Genomic DNA, 25,497 nt, shown 5'->3' with positions numbered 1-25,497 from the left:
AAGAAATCAAAACAGTATCACATGCCACAACATAGTTGGATTATCTTACCTCCTCCAGCTGGTGTCGGGTGGGGGTGACAGATACACCGAGCCATACGGACAGCTATCAATGTGAGACCCCTGGTTAAGGGCAATACAAATCTGTAGCATCGCACAACTGAAGTCAACGATGTAAAACACCATGGCGCCATAGAGTACAGTCTATGCTATTGAAGTACATTGGTTAAAGATGTTACAAAGTGGAACTTGCTTCAATAAATAAAATGAATAGGTAATTACCATATAATTACTATATTATTAGTGTAATTACATATAATTACTATATTATTAGTGTAATTACCATATAATTAATATATTATTAGTGTAATTACCATATAATTACTATATTATGAGTGTAATTACATATAATTACTATATTATTAGTGTAATTACCATATAATTACTATATTATTAGTGTAATTACATATAATTACTATATTATTAGTGTAATTACCATATAATTACTATATTATTAGTGTAATTACATATAATTACTATATTATTAGTGTAATTACCATATAATTACTATATTATTAGTGTAATTACCATATTACCATGTCATTCGTAATCAAATTTCCGTTGCATAAGAGACTGTAAAATTAAGTGTAATAAAAATACAGTCACGTAAATGGACAGTAAAGGATATTTGGCGTCCATGTTTGTCGAGGGGCCTTCCGTGTGGGGATGTGATGCGGTTTCTGTCCCGGTAAACTCTGTCAACCAATCCATGATGCCGTGTTGTCCTGCTGGTGTCACCTGAACCTTGAAAGGGAGTCTGCAGACCCCAACAAAACAAACCAGTCACAAGCTACATAGATACAGTTGAAGTCGGAAGTTTACCTACACTTAGGTTGGAGTCATTAAAACTCGTTTTTCAACCACTCCACAAATTTCTTGTTAAAAAACTAGAGTTTTGGCAAGTCGGTTAGGACATCTACTTTGTGATTACACAAGTCATTTTTCCAACAATTATTTACAGACAGAATATTTCACTTATAATTAATTCACTGTATCACAATTCCAGTGGGTCAGAAGTTTACATACACTAAGTTGACTGTGCCTTTAGACAGCTTGAAAAATTCCAGAAAATGATGTCATGGCTTTAGAAGCTTCTGATAGGCTAATTGACATAATTTGAGTCAATTGGAGGTGTACCTGTGGATGTATTTCAAGGCCTACCTTCAAACTCAGTACCTCTTTGCTTGACATCATTGGAAAATCAAAAGAAATCAGTCAAGACCTCAGAAAAACAATTGTAGACCTCCACAAGTCTGGTTCATCCTTGGCAGCAATTTCCAAACGCCTGAAGGTACCATGTTCATCTGTACAAACAATAGTATGCAAGCATAAACACCATGGGACCACGCAGCCGTCAAACCGCTGAGGAAGGAGACACATTCTGTCTCCTAGAGACGAATGTACTTTGGTGCAAAAAGTGAAAATCAATCCCAGAACAACAGCAAAGGACCTTGTGAAGATGCTGGAGGAAACAGGTACAAAAGTATCTGTATCCAATGTAAAACAAGTCCTACATCAATATAACCTGAAAGGCCGTTCAGCAAGGAAGAAGCCACTGCTCCAAAACCGCCTTTAAAAAAGTCAGACTACTGTTTGCAATTGCGCATGGGGACAAAGATTGTACTTTTTGGAGAAATGTCCTCTGGTCTGATGAAACAAAAATAGAACTGTTTGGCCATAATGACCATCGTTATGTTTGGAGAAAAAAGGGGGAGGCTTGCAAGCCGAAGAACACCATCCCAACCGTGAAAGACGGGGGTGGCAGCAACATGTTGTGGGGGTGCTTTGCTGTAGGAGGGACTGGTGCACGTCGCAAAATATATGGCACCACGAGGGAGGAAAATTATGTGGATATACAGTGCCTTGCGAAAGTATTCGGCCCCCTTGAACTTTGCGACCCTTTGCCACATTTCAGGCTTCAAACATAAAGATATAAAACTGTATTTTTTTGTGAAGAATCAACAACAAGTGGGACACAATCATGAAGTGGAACGACATTGGATATTTCAAACTTTTTTAACAAATCAAAAACCGAAAAATTGGGCGTGCAAAATTATTCAGCCCCCTTAAGTTAATACTTTGTAGCGCCACCTTTTGCTGCGATTACAGCTGTAAGTCGCTTGGGGTATGTCTCTATCAGTTTTGCACATCGAGAGACTGACATTTTTTCCCATTCCTCCTTGCAAAACAGCTCGAGCTCAGTGAGGTTGGATGGAGAGCATTTGTGAACAGCAGTTTTCAGTTCTTTCCACAGATTCTCGATTGGATTCAGGTCTGGACTTTGACTTGGCCATTCTAACACCTGGATATGTTTATTTTTGAACCATTCCATTGTAGATTTTGCTTTATGTTTTGCATCATTGTCTTGTTGGAAGACAAATCTCAGTCCCAGTCTCAGGTCTTTTGCAGACTCCATCAGGTTTTCTTCCAGAATGGTCCTGTATTTGGCTCCATCCATCTTCCCATCAATTTTAACCATCTTCCCTGTCCCTGCTGAAGAAAAGCAGGCCCAAACCATGATGCTGCCACCACCATGTTTGACAGTGGGGATGGTGTGTTTAGGGTGATGAGCTGTGTTGCTTTTATGCCAAACATAACGTTTTGCATTGTTGCCAAAAAGTTCAATTTTGGTTTCATCTGACCAGAGCACCTTCTTCCACATGTTTGGTGTGTCTCCCAGGTGGCTTGTGGCAAACTTTAAACAACACTTCTTATGGATATCTTTAAGAAATGGCTTTCTTCTTGCCACTCTTCCATAAAGGCCAGCTTTGTGCAATATACGACTGATTGTTGTCCTATGGACAGAGTCTCCCACCTCAGCTGTAGATCTCTGCAGTTCATCCAGAGTGATCATGGGCCTCTTGGCTGCATCTCTGATCAGTCTTCTCCTTGTATGAGCTGAAAGTTTAGAGGGACGGCCAGGTCTTGGTAGATTTGCAGTGGTCTGATACTCCTTCCATTTCAATATTATCGCTTGCACAGTGCTCCTTGGAATGTTTAAAGCTTGGGAAATCTTTTTGTATCCAAATCCGGCTTTAAACTTCTTCACAACAGTATCTCGGACCTGCCTGGTGTGTTCCTTGTTCTTCATGATGCTCTCTGCGCTTTTAACGGACCTCTGAGACTATCACAGTGCAGGTGCATTTATACGGAGACTTGATTACACACAGGTGGATTGTATTTATCATCATTAGTCATTTAGGTCAACATTGGATCATTCAGAGATCCTGACTGAACTTCTGGAGAGAGTTTGCTGCACTGAAAGTAAAGGGGCTGAATAATTTTGCACGCCCAATTTTTCAGTTTTTGATTTGTTAAAAAAGTTTGAAATATCCAATAAATGTCGTTCCACTTCATGATTGTGTCCCACTTGTTGTTGATTCTTCACAAAAAAATACAGTTTTATATCTTTATGTTTGAAGCCTGAAATGTGGCAAAAGGTCGCAAAGTTCAAGGGGGCCGAATACTTTCGCAAGGCACTGTATTGAAGCAACATCTCAAGACCTCAGTCAGGAAGTTAAAGCTTGGTCACATTTTAATTTTTTTTATTTTACCTTTATTTAACTAGGTAAGCCTAGGAACAGTGGGTTAACTGCCTTGTTCAGGGGCAGAACGACAGATTTGTACCTTGTTCGGGGATTCAAACTTGCAACCTTTCGGTTACTAGTCCAACGCTCTAACCACTAGGCTGGGTCTTCCAAATGGACAATGACCACAAGCATACTTCCAAAGTTGTGGCAAAATGGCTTAAGGACAACAAAGTCAAGGTATTGGAGTGGCCATCACAAAGCCCTGACCTAAATCCTATAGAAAATTTGTAGGCAGAACTGAAAAAGCATGTGCGAGCAAGGAGGCCTACAAACCTGACTCCAGCTCTGTCAGAAGAAATGGGCCGAAATTCACCCAACTTATTGTGGGAAGCTTGTGGAAGGCTACCCGAAACGTTTGATCCAAGTTGAACAATTTAAAGGCAATGCTACCAAATACGAATTGAGTGTATGTAAACTTCTGACCCACTGGGAATGTGATGAAAGAAATAAAAGCTGAAATAAATCATTCACTCTACTATTATTCTGACATTTCACATTCTTAAAATAAAGTGGTGATCCTAACTGACCTAAGACAGGGGATTTTTACTAGGAATAAATGTCAGGAATTGTGAAAAACTGAGTTTAAATGTATTTGGCTAAGGTGTATGTAAACTTCAACTGTAAATGATAGCCAATATATATGTCAACAAAAGAGTAAACGTGTTCAATTTAGGGTAAGACCACAAATATTTCAAATCAGAGTCCTACAAACACACTTACCTGAAAAGGCATGTCAATGGTGCCATTTCCAATCTGATTGACATTTGGCAATGATCCGCCATAATACTGCCCACGGTTTTGTCCCAACTGTAAATACTGGGTCTTCTGTAACTGAATAAAGAGAGTGAAGAAACAAAACAATAAGCAAACATGGAGTCAGATAATGTTAGGTATGAAATATTCAAAAGGCAATAGAACAAATAAATCAAAAACAAAATGGAGGGGCTTCCAATTGAGCATGTGAATGGAGAAGAGGCTTGTGGATGAGGCTCTTACGCATTAGTTAATTTTGGCAAATTTTTACTTTGCATTCCACTTTCTTACATAGCAGATTTGATTGATGAGTTTGTTAATTACCTTTTTGATTCAAATGTCACACAATCTGAGGAGCAGAAGACCTGTAACTAACGTTTCAACCGCGATGGCAAACGTGAATGGTACTGGCGCAGACTCCAGTCCAACCGTTACGCAGTCATGCGGTCACACTCCCCACAGATCTCCAGAACTTCTGTATGGTTCTGATATCGGATTTTACAGCTACCATTGCCACTCAGCTCAAAACTGTCATCGATGCTGCTCTGGCCACCTTCTCCGCCGCCCTGGATGGTGTCCGAGCCACTGTGGATGAACAAGGCCACCAACTTAACGGCTGTCACACCCTGACCATAGTTTACTTTGTATATTTCTATGTTGTGGTTGGTCAGGGTGTGATCTGAGTGGGCATTCTATGTTTCATGTCTAGTTTGTCTAGTTCTATGTTCGGCCTGATATGGTTCTCAATCAGAGGCAGGTGTTCGTCATTGTCTCTGATTGGGAACCATATTTAGGTAGCCTGGGTTTCACTGTGTGTTTGTGGGTGATTGTTCCTGTCTTTGTGTAGTATTCACCAGATAGGCTGTTTTGAGTTCTCACGTTTCTTGTTTTCGTTAGTTTGTTCATGTATAGTGTCTTCATTAAATTACAATGAACAACCACCACGCTGCGTTTTGGTCCGCCTCAACTTCACAACAAGAGAATCGTTACAGAATCACCCACCACAACAGGACCAAGCGGTGTGGTAATGGGCAAAGGAAAAAGCAGCAGCAGGAGCAGCGCGAGGAGGTATGGACATGGGAGGACGAATTAGACGGTAAAGGACCTTGGGCTCAGCCAGGAGAGTATCGCCGCCCCAAGGAAGAACGGGAGGCGGCGAAAGCGGAGAGGCGCTGGTATGAGGAGGCAGCGCGGCGTCGTGGATGGAAGCCCGGGAGTCAGCCCCAAAAATTTCTTGGGGGGGGGCTAACAGGGAGTATGGCTACGCCAGGTAGGAGACCTGAGCCAACTTCCTGTGGTTACCGGTGGGCTAGAGAGACCGGGCAGGCACCGTGTTATGCTGTGGAGCGCACGGTGTCCCCAGTGCGGGTGCACAGCCCGGTGCGGTACATTCCAGCTCCGCGTATCGGCCGGGCTAGAGTGGGCATCGAGCCAAGTGCCATGAAGCCGGCTCTACGCATCTGGTCTCCAGTGCGTCTCCTTGGGCCGGCTTACATGGCACCAGCCTTGCGCACGGTGTCCCCGGTTCGCCTGCATAGCCCAGTGCGGGCTATTCCACCTCGCCGCACTGGCAGGGCGACCGGGACCATTCAACCGGGTAAGGTTGGGCAGGCTCGGTGCTCAAGAGCTCCAGTGCGCCTTCACGGCCCGGTCTATCCGTCACCACCTCCACACCCCAGCCCTCCGGTGGCAGCTCCCCGTACCAGGCTGTCTCTCCGGCCCATCCGTCCAGAGCCTTCCTCCTCTCCAGCGCTGCCGGAGTCTCCCGCCTCTCCGGCGCTACCAGAGCCTTCCTCCTCTCCAGCGCTGCCGGAGCCTCCCGCCTGTCCGGCGCCTCTGCCGGAGCCTCCCGCCTGTCCGGCGCCGCTGCCGGAGCCTCCCGCCTGTCCGGCGCCTCTGCCGGAGCCTCCCGCCTGTCCGGAGCCTCCCGCCTGTCCGGCGCCTCTGCCGGAGCCTCCCGCCTGTCCGGCGCCTCTGCCGGAGCCTCCCGCCTGTCCGGCGCCTCTGCCGGAGCCTCCCGCCTGTCCGGCGCCTCTGCCGGAGCCTCCCGCCTGTCCGGCGCCTCTGCCGGAGCCTCCCGCCTGTCCGGCGCCTCTGCCGGAGCCTCCCGCCTGTCCGGCGCCTCTGCCGGAGCCTCCCGTCTGCCCGGCGCCTCTGCCGGAGCTTCCCGTCTGCCCGGCGCCTCTGCCGGAGCTTCCCATCTGCCCGGCGCCATCGGAGCTTCCCGTCTGCCCAGGGCCGCCAGTGCCGCCCGTCAGCCAGGGGCCGCCAGTGCCGCCAGTCAGCCAGGGGCCGCCAGTGCCGCCAGTCAGCCAGGGGCCGCCAGTGCCGCCAGTCAGCCAGGGGCCGCCAGTCAGCCAGGGGCCGCCAGTGCCGCCAGTCAGCCAGGGGCCGCCAGTGCCGCCAGTCAGCCAGGGGCCGCTAGAGCCCCTCCGCCCGGAGCAGCTGTCCCTCTGTCCCGAGCAGCTGTCCCTCTGTCCCGAGCAGCTGTCCCTCTGTCCCGAGCAGCTGTCCCTCTGTCCCGAGCTGTCTCTTAGGAGGGTCACCTATCTAGGGACGCTAAGGAGGTGGACAAAGACTATTATGGAGTGGGGTCCACGTCCAGCGCCAGAGCCGCCTCCGCGGACAGATGCCCACCCAGACCCTCCCCTATAGGTTCAGGTTTTGCGGCCGGAGTCCGCACCTTGGGGGGGGGGTACTGTCACACCCTGACCATAGTTTACTTTGTATATTTCTATGTTGTGGTTGGTCAGGGTGTGATCTGAGTGGGCATTCTATGTTTCATGTCTAGTTTGTCTAGTTCTATGTTCGGCCTGATATGGTTCTCAATCAGAGGCAGGTGTTCGTCATTGTCTCTGATTGGGAACCATATTTAGGTAGCCTGGGTTTCACTGTGTGTTTGTGGGTGATTGTTCCTGTCTTTGTGTAGTATTCACCAGATAGGCTGTTTTGAGTTCTCACGTTTCTTGTTTTCGTTAGTTTGTTCATGTATAGTGTCTTCATTAAATTACAATGAACAACCACCACGCTGCGTTTTGGTCCGCCTCAACTTCACAACAAGAGAATCGTTACAACGGCTTTGAACATGACCTGTGTGATGGCAGTAACCGCATAGTGAGAAAATGAGAATGAGAAAATGGTTGCCAGTCTGAGCTCCGAAAACCAAAAACTGATTAACAAGACCGATGACCTGGAATCCCATTCTCATCGTTGCAATCTTCAGGTTGTTGGTATACCAGAGAAACTTGGAGGGAACTCAGTTAAGTTCATGTCAGACTTCTTTGCGGAGGTGCTAGGTCCGGCCATCGTTCCATCTACCCCGAAGCTGGACAGAGCCCACCGCATTGTCCCTTCCCCAGCGGGCGGAGACGACAACTCCAAGCCTAGAGTGTTTATCATCCGTTTTCATTATTACTGTGACACGGAGCGCATCCTCAAGAGGCAGGGCAGAGAGAGACCAGCTACATTTCTGCGGATGCAAGGTGTTCATCTTTCCTGACCTCAGCTCGAGTGTCACCAAGAAGAGAGCTAAATTCCTTGAAGTGTTCTCATTTTGAACCATTTCATGTGTCTGAAGCAACAAACTCTGCCTTCCCGGAAAGCAAATTAAGTGCACTATAGGCCTAGCCCTGGCCAATCGGATGGGTCAGATTACCGTGTCTACAGTAAAGCAGCAGGCTTAAAAAAAAGTCCACAGCATTGTTGATACTGTGATATCTCAAAATGTTTCAAATCATGACCAGAGAGAGAATGTCAAAGAATACAGCAAAGAGATGTTGTTTTTATGAGTGAGTTCATGTTTAAGTTCTTACTCAGCACTGTCAACACTTTTTATTCAACACTTTGAGGCTATTAAAATGTGCAGTCTTCAAACTTCCACTCACGCTACAACCAACACTGCAGCTGTAATGAGTAGGAAAGTGTATTGATAGGCTTGCATTATTATTAGCAGATTGGGTCTTTTTTAATATCGAGAAATATTTCACTTTCTCTTTTCATAGGAGTAACAACATGAATTTGTGCATTATGCAGGAATAATGCTGTACTACTCGAGTTTCACCATCAGCTGGAAGACGGTGTCCCTTTTTGGTCAGTGTCAACAGAGGAAAGGGAGAGCGGAGGGACGTTGAGAGGCGGACCCCTGTCTCCTCTTGCTCTCTCCCTCTGCTGAGCAACCTGGTCTCTGAGCATTTCGTATAATTCTGTATGTAAATCTACAACATTATTTAAGATGATATGTTATGTATTAATTTCGTATGGTATGTTCCGTGGTATGTATCGTATGGTATGTTCCGTGGTATGTATCGTATGGTATGTTCCGTGGTATGTATCGTATGGTATGTATCGTATGGTATGTTCCGTGGTATGTATCGTATGGTATGTTCCGTGGTATGTATCGTATGGTATGTATCGTATGGTATGTTCCGTGGTATGTATCGTATGGTATGTTCCGTGGTATGTATCGTATGGTATGTTCCGTGGTATGTATCGTATGGTATGTTCCGTGGTATGTATCGTATGGTATGTATCGTATGGTATGTTCCGTGGTATGTATCGTATGGTATGTTCCGTAGAATGTATCGTATGGTATGTTCCGTGGTATGTATCGTATGGTATGTTCCGTGGTATGTATCGTATGGTATGTTCCGTGGTATGTATCGTATGGTATGTTCCGTGGTATGTATCGTATGGTATGTTCCGTGGTATGTATCGTATGGTATGTTCCGTGGTATGTATCGTATGGTATGTATCGTATGGTATGTTCTGTGGTATGTATCGTATGGTATGTTCCGTGGTATGTATCGTATGGTATGTTCCGTAGAATGTATCGTATGGTATGTTCCGTGGTATGTATCGTATGGTATGTTCCATGGTATGTATCGTATGGTATGTTCCGTGGTATGTATCGTATGGTATGTTCCGTGGTATGTATCGTATGGTATGTTCCGTGGTATGTATCGTATGGTATGTTCCGTAGAATGTATCGTATGGTATGTTCCGTAGAATGTATCGTATGGTATGTTCCGTGGTATGTATCCTATGGTATGTTCCGATTTGCAAAATGTACAATGTTACGAATTTTCTAAATGGACAATATATTACAAATTTGCAAAATGTATGATATATTACAAATTCTAACTAGATGTCTAATGTTCGCTCGCTCGGTAACGTTTACTAGGGGTTAGGGTTAAGGTTCGAGTTAAGTTTAGGAGTTAGGTTAAAGGGTTAAGGTTTGGGTTAGGGGAAGAGTTAGCTAAAAGGGTTAAGGTTATGCTATGAGACCAGGTTGCACTAAGACTGATCATCAGATGTAGGCCCCATCAGCCCAGTAAAATATTTAAATGTATGCTCGCTCAGCTGTGCCTCACGAGTAATACAACAACTGATCTATTACGAGTGTGATATATATGTGTCATATAGCCTACCTCAAATTTTGAAATATATATATTTTTTAAATGGTCAGAACCATAATGCAATGGCACGACAATTCAAGCAAAGCCAATATGCGGTGATAATGTATTTGGCATATAGCCTACTGCACAAACCTCATTGCTACAGTACTGTTTTTAAAAGGTTAATGTTGCATAGGCTTACATTTTTTAAGTAATGTAAAAATAAAACAAATCTGAGCCGTAGATTTTGGCTTGCATTTTGACTCAGGAAGTGATCTTCACTCAGAAAGGGTTGGTCTCCACTGAACAAGCCTATTCCAAGCCCTCAGAGTTTCCTGCGCCAGTGAGCTCGGGACAGACAGCTGATTTTTATAATGCTTCCACTGGATATATGGGATCATCAGATCATGATATTTTGCTCTTTCACATCGAGGCTGGGAGTTTTGGAAAGATTTTTCAAATCCAGAGGAACTATCATTTGATGTAAAATTTTAATATTAAAATTTAAAAAAATACTTTGTTGCCTTGTGTGAGGTGAAGAAAAAGTGACTGAGAAGCTCAGCTTATTGGTGGTGTACCACGTGGTGTGTTAAGACGTGGTGTACCACGTGGTGTGTTCAGAAATCAGACATTTCCAAATGGGCAAGGAGTCTTTGGCAATTCTTTGGGCCTTCCTCTGACACCGCGTGGTATAGGAGTTGTCGTGCCCTCTTTACGACTGTCTTGGTGTGTTTGGACCATGACAGATTGTTGGTGATGTGGACACCAAGGAACTTGAATCTCTCAACCTGCTCCACTACAGCCCTGTCGATGAGAAGGGGGGAGTGCTCGGTCCTTCTTTTCCTGTAGTCCACATCATCTCCTTTGTCTTGATCACGTTGAGGGAGAGGATGTTGTCCTGGCACCACACGGCCAGGTCTCTGACCTCCTCCCTATAGGCTGTCTCATTGTCACGGTATCTGTGTGCATTCAAATTGCCATCGATAAAATGCAATTGTGTTCGAGGACAGTAGCTTATGCCTTCCCATACCCTTCCCATACCATAACCGCAACACCATGGGGCATTCTGTTCACAAGATGTTGACATCGGCAAACTGCTCTCCCACACGATGCCATACACTTGGTCTGCGGTTGAAGCTTGTTGGACGTACTGCCAAATTCTCTAAAACTAAGTTTTTCTGGTAGAGAAATTACTTTTAATTCTATGGCCACAGCTCTGGTGGACATTCTTGCAGTCAGCATGCCAATTGCACACTCCCTCAAAACTTGAGACATCTGTGGCATTGTGTTGTGTGACAAAATGTCACATTTTAGAGTAGCCTATTGGCACCTGTGTAATGATCATGCTGTTTAATCAGCTTCTTGAAAAGCCACGTGTGTGGACAGGTGTCTTTTATACAGGTAACAAGTTCAAACAGGTGCAGTTAATACAGGTAATGAGTGGAGAACAGGAGGGATTCTTAAAGAAAAACTAACAGGTCTGTGAGAGACGGAATTCTTACTGGTTTGTAGGTGATCAAATACTTATGTCATGCAATAAAATGCTAATTAATTATTTAAAAATCATACAATGTGATTTTGGGGATTTTTGTTTTAGATTCCATCTCTCACAGTAGAAGTGTACTTATGATAAAAATTACAGACCTCTACATGCTTTGTAAGTAGGAAAACCTGCAAAATCGGCAGTGTATCAAATATTTGTTCTCCCCACTGTATCTGATGCTGTCTTGACAGAAATAGTATGACATGCCATTCTCTTTTGGTCCAGACAGCATCAGATACATGGTGTACACCAGTGATCACTTTCGCGGTCAAAGAGCAAGTTGAGCTCTACCGCTCAGATTTTTTCAAAACATGACTTAAAATGTTTTAACATTGACCTAATAAAAACAGTTCTGTAAGAATAAGGTTTGTGCAGTAGACCTAATACATTATCACAGCAGTTTGGCTATATGCCTGTCCTGCCGATATTGTTATTCTCCGACATATTATATTCCAAAACTCTAGATTTGATTACAAAATAGATCATCAGTTGGTGTAGCACTTGCAAGGCACAGCTGAGCATAAATGTAAATAATTTGCAAATTATTCACTTTTTTTATTTTACTGGACTGATGTTGCCTGCATCTGATGGTATATGGTGCTTTCAAAACAACTGGGAACTCTGGGGGAAAAAATTAGGTCAAATCATGAAGTCAGTGAAATAGTTTCTGACTTGGAATTCCGAGTTGGATGACCGTTTAAAAATATTTTTCCCAGTCGGATCTCATTTTTTTCCTGAGTTCCCAGTTGTTTTTAACACGGCATTAGTCTCAGCAGCCGGAGAGAGCAGCAGAGGGTCCTTCCTTTCCTCCGGTGGAACTGACTAGAGAGAGGTGACACAGTCTTCCACCTGACTGCAAATCTCAAGTCGCACCACATCTGCCTCATGTAGAAATGTATGTTGTTCCTATGAGCAGAGAAAGTGAAATATTCTTCAATATTAAAATAGTGGGTGTACGAGCTGCTAATAATAATTAAAACGCAGGGCTATCGATACACTAGGCTACTCATTCATGGCAGTTGCAGCGTGAGTGAAAGTAGGGAGAAGTGCATTTTATGTTTTCTAGTAGTGTTGAATAAAAACAGTGTTGACAGTGATGAATGACAAATTCAACATGAAATCATTCCTAAGAACAGAAGCTCTTTGCTGTATTCTTTGACAGTCTCTCTGTGGTCATGGTTTTAAAAGTGATTAAATCTTATGTAGGCTAGTATCGAACTTCGCTGTGGCCGGGGATGTGGAAGCACAGTAGGCACTGTGATTTGAGCTATCTGATTGACCATCTCAGTAGCTGCACTAATTTAGCCTAAGAGTTCCCTTCCGCAGAGTACACAGAGTTTGTCTTTTCAGACAAATGAAATGGTTCATTATGGGAACACTTTACCCGGTGCGCAGGGCTTCTGAATCAAGTGCACATACCGCCAACAGCGGAACACAAAAACAAAAAAGCGCAAGCCTTTATCACAGCCTTTTTTGTTGGCTTTTGTACATAAATAATTGGTGATTGACTAGGAATACTTTGGTGACCTCTGGTCTCCACATACTAAGACAGAGGGGTACTGTGTTGCTCACATGGATGCTTTCACTGAGATTGATGTATCTTTCTGTCGGGCCGCATCTCGGTCAAACAAATGATCCGTATTTCAATATTTTATTTGGAGGGACAAGGAGGTAAGGTAGGGCGGGCCCTGGTGAGAGGGCGGAGTTAGCCGTTTGAGAGAGTGGTGAATGTGCTGCTAAAAACGCAACTCCGGGAGCCAAATCTTTGATCAACGTTGGAAGCAATATTTACATGTTGACCCATAATTTATTTTCTTTATTGTGTACAAAATACTTTATATGTAGATTTTTTGTGTACAAAAATATATATTTCAAATTAGAAAAAATTATATAGGTCTGGACCTTGGTGTCCTCATATGTACTGTCTCATATGTACTGTAGTACCGGCCATGCTTTTGAGTGGATTATGATAGAGACATGAGGTTTGGACCATTGGTTTTCTTAATATGATTATCTATAGAATTAACATTTTACCCATTGGTCAAAATCAGAGTTTTTAAACCCAGAGGTGCAACATCGCAAGACTTCTGGAAACACTTGCGAAGCAGACCAGGCCGGGGTTTGGAGCTTGAGACGTCAATGAGAGAAGTGAACAATTCTTACTTAGTTCCAAAATGTTCTCGAAATCTAATGGCACAACCTAGATTCGAGCCAATATATTAAGTAGTTGAACTTGTTATTACTCAAACCATGTGACAAACTGGCACGTTTTAAAGTGTCAAAAACAACTTTATATATAAAGAGTGCCTTTGATTTGACGGCCTGTACATGCGCAGTTTAGTGCGAGACGACCATTAGACCCGATGACGTGTCTCTGCGCATGAGCGTAGCTTGCCAAAGTTGCCATGACAATGCTTACAAGCGTGATTTGGAATTTCTATTGGAGAAGCAGTTTCTGTCCATTACATATTGGACCATATTTGCTAGAATGTTATCCAGCTAACTAGCTAGCTAGAGTGGCTAGCTAGCTTATCTGTTGCATGTACGTGCGGACATTTCACTACCCAGGCTACGTGGTGGAATGCAAATGGGTCTCAACCAATGAAAATGTGTGGTGGGCAGGCCCAGCCTGAGTCGACCCAGCCCATAGCCAATACTACACCATTCCATTAGAGAAGCCCCTGACTGCAGTGTGCAGTTCGGGGCAGGGATCAATGTGGGCGGAGTCAAACGCGTTTAACCGAACCCTTCCCGGCTCCTTCAAGGTCATCCAAGTTGAGGTAAACGTGGACGGTATTAACATCAACTAAAGAGAAACTTAATCGAACCTAACCTACATGAATAAAAATATAAACCATGGAAGTGAGTGAGACTGTCATTATGCATAATGTACTTTGTAATATTAATGTTATACCAGTGCAGTGGTATGTGTTTATATGACCAACTACTGCACCGATGTTAGCATACTGTTAATTTGCACGTGAGCTAGCTAATTGCTCACAATGAGGGAATGTTATTTGGACAAATTTGACTACTTGAGCAATAAGCCTAGGTTTATATGTACAGTTATGTAATCGATTTGATTGTTGAGTTTCTGTGTTTCTTCAATGTATGCCTTGATGTGTTTGGCTGGCTCTAAATGTGCGAGCGAGCCTACACAGCCTACCCATAGTATATACAATAATGAAATCACCAGGTTCCAACATACACGGCAAGTCAAGAAAAGTCATTGTAACTTGTCCACACTGCAAACTGAAGTTAAATAAGAAAAACGTAAACACATTTATGAAGAAAGCATACACATTGCTTTGAAACAGTGTCCAATGAAAGATTTTTGGCATGTGAGTACATTGATGTGCGAAACGGTGTTTGCAGTCGAAAATACATTTTCTGGTCCAGCAAAATTCATACATGTTGTGAAAAATACTAATTCAGTTCCAACTGTGTTCAAAAAAAGTATTAACTATTATCATTATTGTTGTAGTTGGGACCCCCATCCGATTGGCCGATTTTCTTTTTCAAAGGAAAACATGCAGCAAATGAAGCGATGGTGGTGCCTAGTTCTCCTGCAGAACTTTCCCATGCCGCCAGTATTGAACATTATAAAAACCTTTCATTTGCATCCTTAAAATCACTTGTTTCACTGTAGACAGACTGACCTGAATATATTTTCATATTGAATGCGTCATTCACTTACTAAGGTCTGAAGAAGAGAGGTTGAATGATTGAAAAAGGAGGTGAAAATAGTCTTTAAACCCCCCTTTCTCATATGACGAGTGGTATAGTATTTACCCCGCTCCTCTCCAATATATTTCAGGATGATGAAGAAGACCGCACATCAGCATCCAGCTCATTCTTGTACACACATCCTTAGAGGTTCCCTACATTACTTAATGACCACAATATGTCTTCTTTCTAGACGATACTGAAAACAAAATGCACAGCGAACTGAGAGCTGTGAACTGGGTATGTACTCTGTGTGTAATGCTGAAGGCTTGATGCATGGCAAAATATAATAGTTGTGATGACTTGTTGAGTAGTTATAGATATCACTGAAAACCCCTTTAATAATTGTGGCTTTTGTTTGCATGGTGATATTGTGAAAGTGGGGTGTAATTTGACTTGATGACCCAATGAGGCACTACTCTTAATATTTATTCTTCCCTTTTCTTCAAGAAAAAGGGACACCCTAGAGGCAGCAAGGTGGTGTGAACTCCAAACATTTAAAGGCACCGTTTACCTCCCTAGTGTAATTGGGATGGACGGGGAAGACCGCATTACAACCCTTAAAGAACTACAGTTGTATAATGGCCTGGATGAAGAGGAACATATTCTCCTTAAGGAACCATTCATGTTACAGTTACAGAGAGATAGGATGTTCTATGTGGAGGCAGTTGATGTTCTATGTGGAGGCAGTTGATGTTCTACGTGGAGGCAGTTGATGTTCTACGTGGAGGCAGTTGATATTCTACGTGGAGGCAGTTGATGTTCTACGTGGAGGCAGTTGATGTTCTATGTGGAGGCAGTTGATGTTCTAAGTGGAGGCAGTTGATGTTCTACGTGGAGGCAATTGATGTTCTACGTGGAGGCAGTTGATGTTCTATGTGGAGGCAGTTGATGTTCTAGGTGGAGGCAGTTGATGTTCTACGTGGAGGCAGTTGATGTTCTACGTGGAGGCAGTTGATGTTCTACGTGGAGGCAGTTGATGTTCTATGTGGAGGCAGTTGATGTTCTACGTGGAGGCAGTTGATGTTTCAGACGAACTCCATTGACAGCAGCTAAATTAACTTTAGCAAGCTGGCTTCTGACGTTCATCCTAGTTTTACTATCAACTGGCTAACGGTAGCTTTAGCAGGCAGCTTTAGATGCGAGGGGAAAACAAATATATTTGCTAGTTAACCATCTGATAAAGTTTGCCATAAACTACGTTAGCCAAATTAGAACTGCTGGGGGAAAAACTCCCACAATCGTCACTACCTAAATGTTAGGTTTCTAGAAAATAAAAACGATATTTGCTAGCTATATTTTAGACTTGTTACTGACTTTTGAACACTGTCAAACTACTATGTTACACTGCCTGTTGATTAATTGGGGACTGAAAGATATGCCCCTTCTGTAAACCGGCTATTGTTTTTGTATAATTTGGCTGTATAGGCTTGTACACATTTACTTGAGTGTTTTTAATTAGCACATTTTGCCAAACTGACTGACTAGGATTATTGTTATTCATGTTTTTGTTATTGCATTTCAGGTGGAGGGAGTAAGATCCCTAGAAAGCAGAAAACTGCAAGACAACCAAAGGACCCTAGAGGTATTACAGTCAATGCTTATGAAGTGGATATTGTATGTGAATTGCCCATTCATATCATTGACACTTACAAAATGGTTGGATTGTTTAGCAACATGTGCAGTAAATGCTAACACGGCTTTGATGTGTTAGCAAGGTAGATAATGTATTTGTCATCTCCCCATCAGACCTCTGCATGCTGTGACATGGGCCTGGATGGTGAAACATCTGCTTCCAGCTGCCTGACTGAATATTGGGGCCTTCAGTTGTACCTTACATCACAGCAAGAGTCTCCTTATCTCTGTCTCATAGTCATTTAACATGTATTATGTATCCACTCATTCATGAAAACTGCTACAGACACAAGAACTGCACCTGAGTGATGATAGCCAGCTAGCCGAGCCATTGCGTGAGAGATCAAATCAAACTTTGTCACATGCACCGAATACAACAAGTGTGGACTTTACCTTGAAATGCTTACTTACAAGCCCTTAACCAACAGTGCAGATCAATAAGAAAATATTTACCAAGTAGACTAAAATAAAAAGTAAGACAATAAGAATAACATAAGGCTATATACAGGGGCTACCGAGGCAGTGTGTGGGGGTACAGGTTGAGGTAATCTGTACATGTAGGTGGGAGCGAAGTGACTATGCATAGGTAACAAACAAACAGTGAGTAGCAGCAATGTACAAAGGGGGGGGGGGGGGGAAATCGATGTAGATTGTCCAGTGACAATTTTATGAACTGTTCAGCAGTCTTATGGCTTGGAGTAGAAGCATTTTAGTCCTAGACTTGGCACTCTGGTACTGCTTGCCGTGCGGTGGAAGAGAAAAGTCTATAACTTGGGTGGGTGACTGGAGTCTGACAATTTTATGGGTTTTCCTCTGACTATTATATAGGTCCTGGATGGCAGGATGCTTGGCCTCAGTGATGTACTGGGCCGTTCGCACTACCCTCTGTAGCGCCAAGTGTTGGCACTAAGTAACTCGAGGTAGAACAAATGGGTGGGTTATCTTTCACAGGGGAATGTGAAAGGGGTGGTGCTTCAATACTGGGTAACACACTGAAGAAACAACACCGCTCATGCTAGCCAAACAAATCGAATGGCGGTTTAGCCCAGAGGTTGCTAGCTAAAACACCAGTTAGCCCACCAACTAGCCAAGACACTTAAAGTTTAGCTAGCTAACTCCGAGCGGTGGGAACCGACGGAGAGCTAGAGATCCCTGGTAGAAGAAGCTACAATTTGTGAGAAACTGCTATTAGCGGGATGTGAAAGCAGTGGATCTAGCTAGGTAACAATGCCAATTGTGTGTAGGCCAGGCAACAGGTGTACTGTAGCTAGCCGACAAAAAAAAGGCACTTCTTACAAGCTGCAGAATTCCTGAAAATTAGCCACTGAATGCTTTGTGCTGGGGTGTTAATCCCCACTAAAAGAAACAGTTAAATTGAGAGCTAGTTTTCTGAAGAAAGCTGCTTAACAGGCAAGTAACCCAATAGACTTGTGAAGAGGCTAAGAATGAGGAAACCAGAGCGGTGCAGGGTGTTATATAGACATGTGGGGCATACATCCACAAAGCTCTTATTGGCCAAACTATGACCGCAAAAAAGGGTGTGTCCAGTAGTGAAATGTCAAACCCAGTCGACTGAAAGAACTGACATTCACTTGTCTATTTGTCCTATTCTTCAGGCTTGTCTGGGCTAGGTATGTAGTAGGCACACCTGTGATGTCTTATATACACAGGGGGTGAAAGTAAGGTGGCATGGTCCAGTACGCAAAGATTGTGTGGGTACGCCGTACCGGTAAAACATGAGCCTATCACAATTAATACAACATGCCCTAACATTTGCGAATTGACTGGAAACCGGGTGGTTTATGAGCCAAATTGCATTGTGGTTTGAGGAGAACACTTACATTTTGTCAAGGTAGAGATGAGTGGCTGAGACAGAGGCACGTGTGGACAACAGTGGATGCATCAATTCAGGTTACAAGTGTAAGCCTAATGACAATGGCAGAATGTCATTACAATACATGTAGGTGTTTTGTAACAGATGTCTCTTTCCAGTCATCAGATTTCAGATGCATAGTGCACCGTTGGGGTTTGGATGCTGAAATGATTTTGTGAGTGGACAAATGTGTACGGATAGCTTACAGGAGCACCTTTGTTTGACAATCAGATGAAAACATCATGACTGGTTGTGTTCATGCCACATTAAAAAGGAACAGGGTGCATGTCCATATTGCTAGGGGAAGCTAAGCTTTCCCTGAAGTAAATTGAATTATATAGCCTAATTAGTTTACTCCTGTCTATACAGAAATACATAATCATTAAAAATAGGCTTCTACACAAGAAAGGATGATTTAACCACAGAGGATCAATTGCTTCTTTAAAAAAAATTGTTACTTTTTTTAAATAGCCTACAGTCGGAAGGGCCCGCAATTTGGGCAGCGTGCGCTGCAAGCAAGAGAGGCCCAGCCAGGCATATCGCAACATTTTACAAATACAATTATATGGATTAAACAGTTTTTGTTTTTTTAAAGAACATGAGTAGACAAAACTACAAAACTTTATTGCGTTTGGGGATCAACCCCCTCCCCCCTACATTTGGCAATTGAAAAGCCTTCACAGTTGCATCCTTCCTCAGGGAACTAACTGTCTGCTGATGGCTGACAACAGGGTGGCAGGTTTTTACACATGCTGCTCTAGAGTTCCAAGGCCCAGCAGACTCACCTAGGGATAGGGGGAAGGACACGTTAGTTTGTCTGGGATACTTTTAGAGGGAGGAGAGAGTATGAATTGGAGTGAGTACAGTCATTCCAACCAGTGACCATGGATAATATGCTATATGTCATCACACAGACAGCCATAGTGAAGGAGGTTTACATAGTGCGTATAGTATATTACCACCAGCAGAGCTTACTTCTCTACTCTGGAGAGATTGCAGGTTGTTGGCCAGAAGGCTTTGGTGGTCCTTGGAATATTCTCTCTGTAGCACCTGTAGAGAAATGGATAGAGGAACAGAATGCAATTGAATGAGAGAGCAAGAGCGTTAACATTTACATTGTTAAATATTGAGGAATATAAAGGGTGCCTTCCAATCAGACAAATGGATGCATGAAACACAGCAACTCAATGGTTTTCCAATGAAGGAGTGTGTTCGGGGAGAGGCTTGTGTTGTCCGTCAGAAAAGTAGCAAAGACTATCCTTCAACTAATTAAAAACATAACAGCATTTTTCCTGACCAAACAGCTGTGTTGGACATGCGTTTAATGCATTTTGTTTTGAAGGCAGCCTTACTCTGTGGTTGAAGTGGTATCATGTCTATAACTTCACTCTCACTCCCCCTACAGGGTTTATACACATTTTAGGTAGAATTTCATGAATTTCAGGCTAATTGATCATTAGAAAACACTTTTGCAATTATGTTAGCACAGCTGAAAACTGTTGTCCTGATTGAAGAAGCAATAAAACTAGCCTTCTTTAGACTAGTTGAGTATCTGGAGCATCAGCATTTGTGGGTTCGATTACAGGCTCAAAATGGCCAGGAACAAAGACCTTTCTTCTGAAACTCGTCAGTCTATTCTTGATCTGAGAAATGAAGGCTAAACCATGTGAGAAATTGCCAAGAAACTGAAGATCTCATACAATGCTGTGTACTACTCCCTTCACAGAACAGTGCAAACTGTCTCTAACCAGAATAGAAAGAGTGGGAGGCCCCGGTGCACAACTGAGCAAGAAGACAAGTACATTAGTGTCTAGTTTGAGAAACAGACGCCTCACAAGTTCTCAACTGGCAGCTTCATTAAATAGTACCCACCAGTCTCAACGTCAACAGTGAAGACGTGACTCCGGGATGCTGGTCATCTCTGTCCAGTGTCTGTTCTTTTGCCCATCTTAATATTTTATTTTTATTGGCCAGTCTGAGATATGGCTTTTTCTTTGCAAATCTGCTTAGAAGGCCAGCATCCCAGAGTTGCCTCTTCACTGTTGACTTTGAGATTGGTGTTTTGTGGGTACTATTTAATGAAGCTGCCTTTGACAGCTTTGCACACTCTTGGCGTTCTCTCAACCAGCTTCACCTGGAATGTTTTTCCAGCAGTCTTGAAGGAGTTCCCACATATGCTGAGCACTTGTCTGCTTTTCCTTCACTCTGCAGTCCAACTCATCCCAAATCATCTCAATTGGGTTGAGGTCAGGTGATTGTGGAGGCCAGGTCCTCTGATGCAGCACTCCATCACTCTCCGTCCTGGTCAATTAGCCCTTACACAGCCTGGAGGTGTGTTGAGTCATTGTCCTGTTGAGAAACAAATGATAGTCTCCCTAAGTGAAAACCAGACGTGATGGCGTATTGCTGCAGAAGGCTGTGGTAGCCATGCTGGTTAAGTGTGCCTTGAATTCTAAATAAATCAGTCTCACCAGCAAAGCACCATCACACTTCTTCCATGCTTCACATTGGGAACCACACATGCAGAGCTCACAAAGTTCACCTACTCTGTCTCACAAAGACATGGCGGTTGAAACCAAAAATCTAATTTGTACTCATCAGACAAAAGGACAGATTTCCACCGGTCTAATGTCCATTTCTCCGGTTTCTTGGAAGTAGGTCTTTATTGGTGTCCTTTAGTAGTGGTTTCTTTGCAACAATTTGACCATGAAGGCCTGATTCACGCAGTCTCCTCTGAACAGTTGATGTTGAGATGTGTCTGTTACTTGAACTCTGAAGCATTTATTTATGCTTCAATTTCTGAGGCTGGTAAATCTAATGAACTTATCCTCTCCAGCAGAGGTAACTCTGGGTCTTCCTTTCCTGTGGCGGTCCTCATGAGAGCCAGTTTCATCATAGCGCTTGATGGTTTTTGTGACTGCACTTCAAAAAATTGTCAAAGTTCTTACATTTCAGCATTGACAATGTCATGTCTTAAAGTAATGATGGACTGTCATTTCTGTTTGATTATTTGAGCTGTTCTTGCCTTTGAATGGACTTGTTTTTTACCAAATAGGGCTATCTTCTGTATACCAACCCTACCTTGTCACAACACAACTGACTGGCTCAAACACATTAAGGAAAGAAATTCCACAAATTAACTTTATCAAGGCACACCTGTTAATTGAAATGCATTACAGGTCACTCACTACCTCATGAAGCTGGTTGAGAGCATGCCTAGAGTGTGCAAAGCTGTCACCAAGGCAAAGGGTGGATAATTTAAAGAATCTCAAATATATTTTGATTTGTTTAACACTTTTGGTTACTACATGATTCCATATGTGTTATTTCATAGTTTGTCTTCACTATTATTCTACAATGTAGAAAATTGTCAAAATAAAGAAAAACCTGGGAATGAGTAGGTGTCCAAACTTTTGACTGGTCCTGTATAACATTGCAACATTTAACCAAGTATGTTTTATGCCTTTTGAAATAATTCACTCAGTAAATATATCAGATTAAATAGCTTTGGTAGGATACAAATATTTTTATTCAGCTGAACAAGCCTACACGTTTTATTCAGGAAATGTACCTTTTCTAGTTTAGCTATTAGCGTTTATTAATGTAGTGGTTACTTTGCAGGCTGACTAGCGAGTTGCAATGTCCCATACATTGGATGCCCAAATCAACTGGAAGGATCTACAAAACAAGTTGAAGCCACAATCAGATACATCAAATTTTTTAAAAATAAAATGTAATTCACAAGATTCGAGTCACTCGCTAGAAATTGCGCAAAAATGAGTTTTTCAAAGAAAAGGAAAGTAGACCTATGTGGGGTGTTAAAGCAAGAGAGGACATCGAAATATTTCTTTATTGAAGAATCAGGGAAAGCTGTGTGCTTAGTGTGCAAAGAGAGCATCGCTGTCTTAAAGACTACAACTTGTCCCGACACTTCCAGACAAAGCATGCAGAGAAATATAGGAATATATTTTCTTAGTAGAACTGCATCGAAAGAGTTGCTTTCTCAGTTACAAAAGCAGCAAGGACTTTTCACAAAATTGCATTCAGCAAACAACGAAATTGCGAGAGCTAGCTATGTACTGTCCCACGAAATTGCTAAATATAGTAAGTAATTCGCTGAGGGCGAATTCATTAAAAAAAAAAATATTGACTCTGCAGCAACTTTTCCCCGACAAGAAAGAGCTGTTTAAAAATGTTTACCTGTCAAAACGAACAGTGACACGGCGTGTTGTTGATATTCTTACGAGGCATAACCCCATACTTTGAAATTACAGAGGAGTTTGCTTCAATGAAGAGCACAACCACAGGGAAAAATGTGTTGGAGTCTGTTAATAAGTGTGTGGCAAAGCTGGGACTGAGTTTTGAAAAGTTATCCAGTGTGACCACTGATGTGTGCCCAAACTTGACAGGAAAAAACATTGGCCTTTTGTAAAGGATACAAGATCAAGTAGCTGAGCTGAGAACCCAGATCAGAAAAGTATTTTCCTGCATTGCATTATTCATCAGGAGGTGCTCTGTAAATGTGTTCTGAAAATTAGCCATGTTGTGGATAGTCACTTAGCCATGTTGTGGATAGTGGTAAACTTCATAAGAGCAAAATCTTTAAACCACAGGCAGTTTGTCTAACTGTTGGAAGAGAGTCTTGTCATGCAGATCTCCCCTACCACACAAAGGTGAGATGGCTGAGATTGGGGAATGTGCTTAAAAAGGGTGTGGGACCTGAAGTTGGAGATTGCAGAGTTTTTGCAAATGAAAGGAAAATGTGTATTTCCCTCAACTGCAAGATAGTGGTTGGCTGTTTTTGCCTTCACAGTGGACATCATGGCCCTCATGAATGAACTGAATTCCAAACTAGAAGGGAAGGGCCTTTTTTGCACATCAGATATACAGGGAAAATTACTCCTCCTGACCCGCCAGCTAGAAGCCAACAATCTCACCCACCTTCTGACACTACTAGTATGTTCCCTATTAGATGACCAGCGGGATAAGTATACAATCGCTGCTGCGTGCTTTGAACAGTGAGTTCTCTCGTCGTTTTGAGGATTTCAAAGTGTTGGAAAATGACATTCTGTTGGTTTCCTCTCCTTTCACCTTCAATGTGGATAACGCTCCCACTGACCTGCAACTTGAGCTTATCGATCTTCAGTCTGGTGCAGTGATTGGAAAACTATTCAAAACAATGTCACCGATGAGGTTCTATGCATCTCTTGAACAAAACTTTCCAAAGATGCATGCATGCTCAGAAGATGTTTGTACTGTTTGGGTCAACCTATGTATGTGAACAGATATTTTCAGTGATGAAATATAACAAGTCAGATCATCTCTTACCGACTCTCACCTCGTAAGCAATCCTGTGCATAGCGACATCAGAAACTATAAATCGACTTCACTGCTCTAGTCAACACTCAGAGACTTAACTCCTCACACTGATTGAGTAGTTTAAATGTAATGTTGAGCTCTCTTGTGTTTTTGTGCATACCCGTTAAAAAGAGTTCTGTTCGTGGTGCTGAATGTACTTTTCCCTCCATGTAGTTCATTGCATGTTTAATAATGAAAATACCTACCAAAAGGAGAAAATGGATGTGGTTTATTTCTGTGCATGTTAAAAAAAGTTAAATAAGTAGCATATCTGGATGTGAGTTACAGTAGATGTCAACACAGTCATACACAATGTATAATCCTGTAATATGATTCTGGCCCACGATGGAAAAAATATATTCTAATGTGTCCCTCCATGGAAAATAATTGCCCAGGCCTGGGCTAGGCCTACCTGCTGCTGCAGTGTCTGACAGTCTCTCTCTCCTTGAGCAACAACCCACTCATCTCGCACAAATGCAGGTGATACTGATAAGTTTATTTTTATTGGACTGATAAAATATTTAAAGAATGTGCCTAAATAAATTATATTTTAAAAAATTAAAGGAGTGCCACACACTAGGAGCTCAGATGCAAAAAATATTTATGTCCAACGTTTCGACAGACAAGCGGTCTTCATCAGGGTGAAGAAGACAAGCTTGTCTTTCAAACTTTTGGGACAAATATTTTTGCATCTGAGCTCCGAGTGTGTGGCACTCTTTATTATTTTTTTAAGTGTTCCACTGCGCTAGCCAGCACCTCGCCTAAATAGGTGTGCGTTTCTTTCGCCTCTAAATAAATTATATTAACGTATTATTATGGTAATTTCCATTGCTTTTCTAGGCCTGGAAAACACCATTTCAAAATTCCATAACTTTTCCAGCATTTTCATGACCGTACGAATCCTGCCCCTAAGCCCTCACCCTTGACTCCCCCATTAGTCCAAGGCCTCCTGCCAAACCCTCGGAGTCTCTTTGACATGGAGTTACTCCAGAAGTAGACAGGTTTATGGTGCATAGGGCTTCTAGACTCCTCATGAGTAGAGTATTATATACAATGCCTTCTGAAAATATTCAGACCCTTTGAGTTTTTTCCACATTGTTAGGTTACAACCTTATTCTAAATTATTATTTTTTTAAACCATCAATATACACACACAATACCCCATTTTTGCTATTTACACACAAAAACTGAAGTAACACTTACCAAAGTATTCAGACCCTTTACTCAGTAGTTTGTTGAAGCACCTTTGGCAGCAATTATAGACTTGAGTTTCTTGGATATGACGCTACAAGCCTGGCACACCTGTATTTGGGGAGTTTCTCCCTTTCTTCTCTGCACATCCTCTCAAGCTCTGTCAGGATGGATGGGGAGCGTTGCTGTACAGCTATTTTCAGGTCTCTCCAGAGATGTTAGATCGGGTCCAAGTCTGGGCTTTGGCTGGGACACTCGAACATTCAGAGATTTGTCCCGAAGCCACTCCTGCGTTGTCTTGGCAGTGTGCTTAGGGTCGTTGTCCTGTTGGAAGGTGAACCTTCACCCCAGTCGGAGGTCCTGATCAGTCTGAAGCAG

General features: G+C 42.8%; 1 protein-coding gene and 1 long non-coding RNA gene across 10 annotated transcripts in view; one reads left to right on the top strand and one right to left on the bottom strand.

The window, feature by feature from the left end:
• LOC110508911 (CREB-regulated transcription coactivator 1) overlaps positions 1–25,497 on the bottom strand; it is a 59,118-nt gene that overhangs the window by 21,514 nt on the left and 12,107 nt on the right. For 8 of the 9 annotated variants that reach the window (XM_090225034.1, XM_090225038.1, XM_090225036.1 and 5 more), the window contains exons 2-4: positions 4,368–4,478; positions 686–814; positions 50–111 (exon numbers count right to left, since the gene is read on the bottom strand). In XM_090225034.1, the coding sequence (XP_090081160.1) occupies positions 50–111; positions 686–814; positions 4,368–4,478 (302 nt within the window). Of the gene's footprint in view, positions 1–49; positions 112–685; positions 815–4,367; positions 4,479–19,173; positions 19,356–19,545; positions 19,621–25,497 lie in introns of those variants that run through there. The other variant, XR_016492745.1, reaches the window with a different exon arrangement.
• Positions 14,012–16,929, top strand: LOC110508912 (uncharacterized). The gene is made up of 5 exons (XR_002471374.3): positions 14,012–14,116; positions 15,256–15,302; positions 15,513–15,539; positions 16,588–16,647; positions 16,812–16,929. It is a non-coding gene; the product is annotated as an uncharacterized LOC110508912 (long non-coding RNA).

Source organism: Oncorhynchus mykiss, chromosome 28 (assembly GCF_057628025.1).
Source record: "Oncorhynchus mykiss isolate SJ-2025 chromosome 28, ASM5762802v1, whole genome shotgun sequence".
In the NCBI taxonomy this organism is placed as follows: domain Eukaryota; kingdom Metazoa; phylum Chordata; class Actinopteri; order Salmoniformes; family Salmonidae; genus Oncorhynchus; species Oncorhynchus mykiss.
Note: the sequence above shows the minus strand (reverse complement) of the source record. Positions and strands in the feature narration are given on the sequence as shown.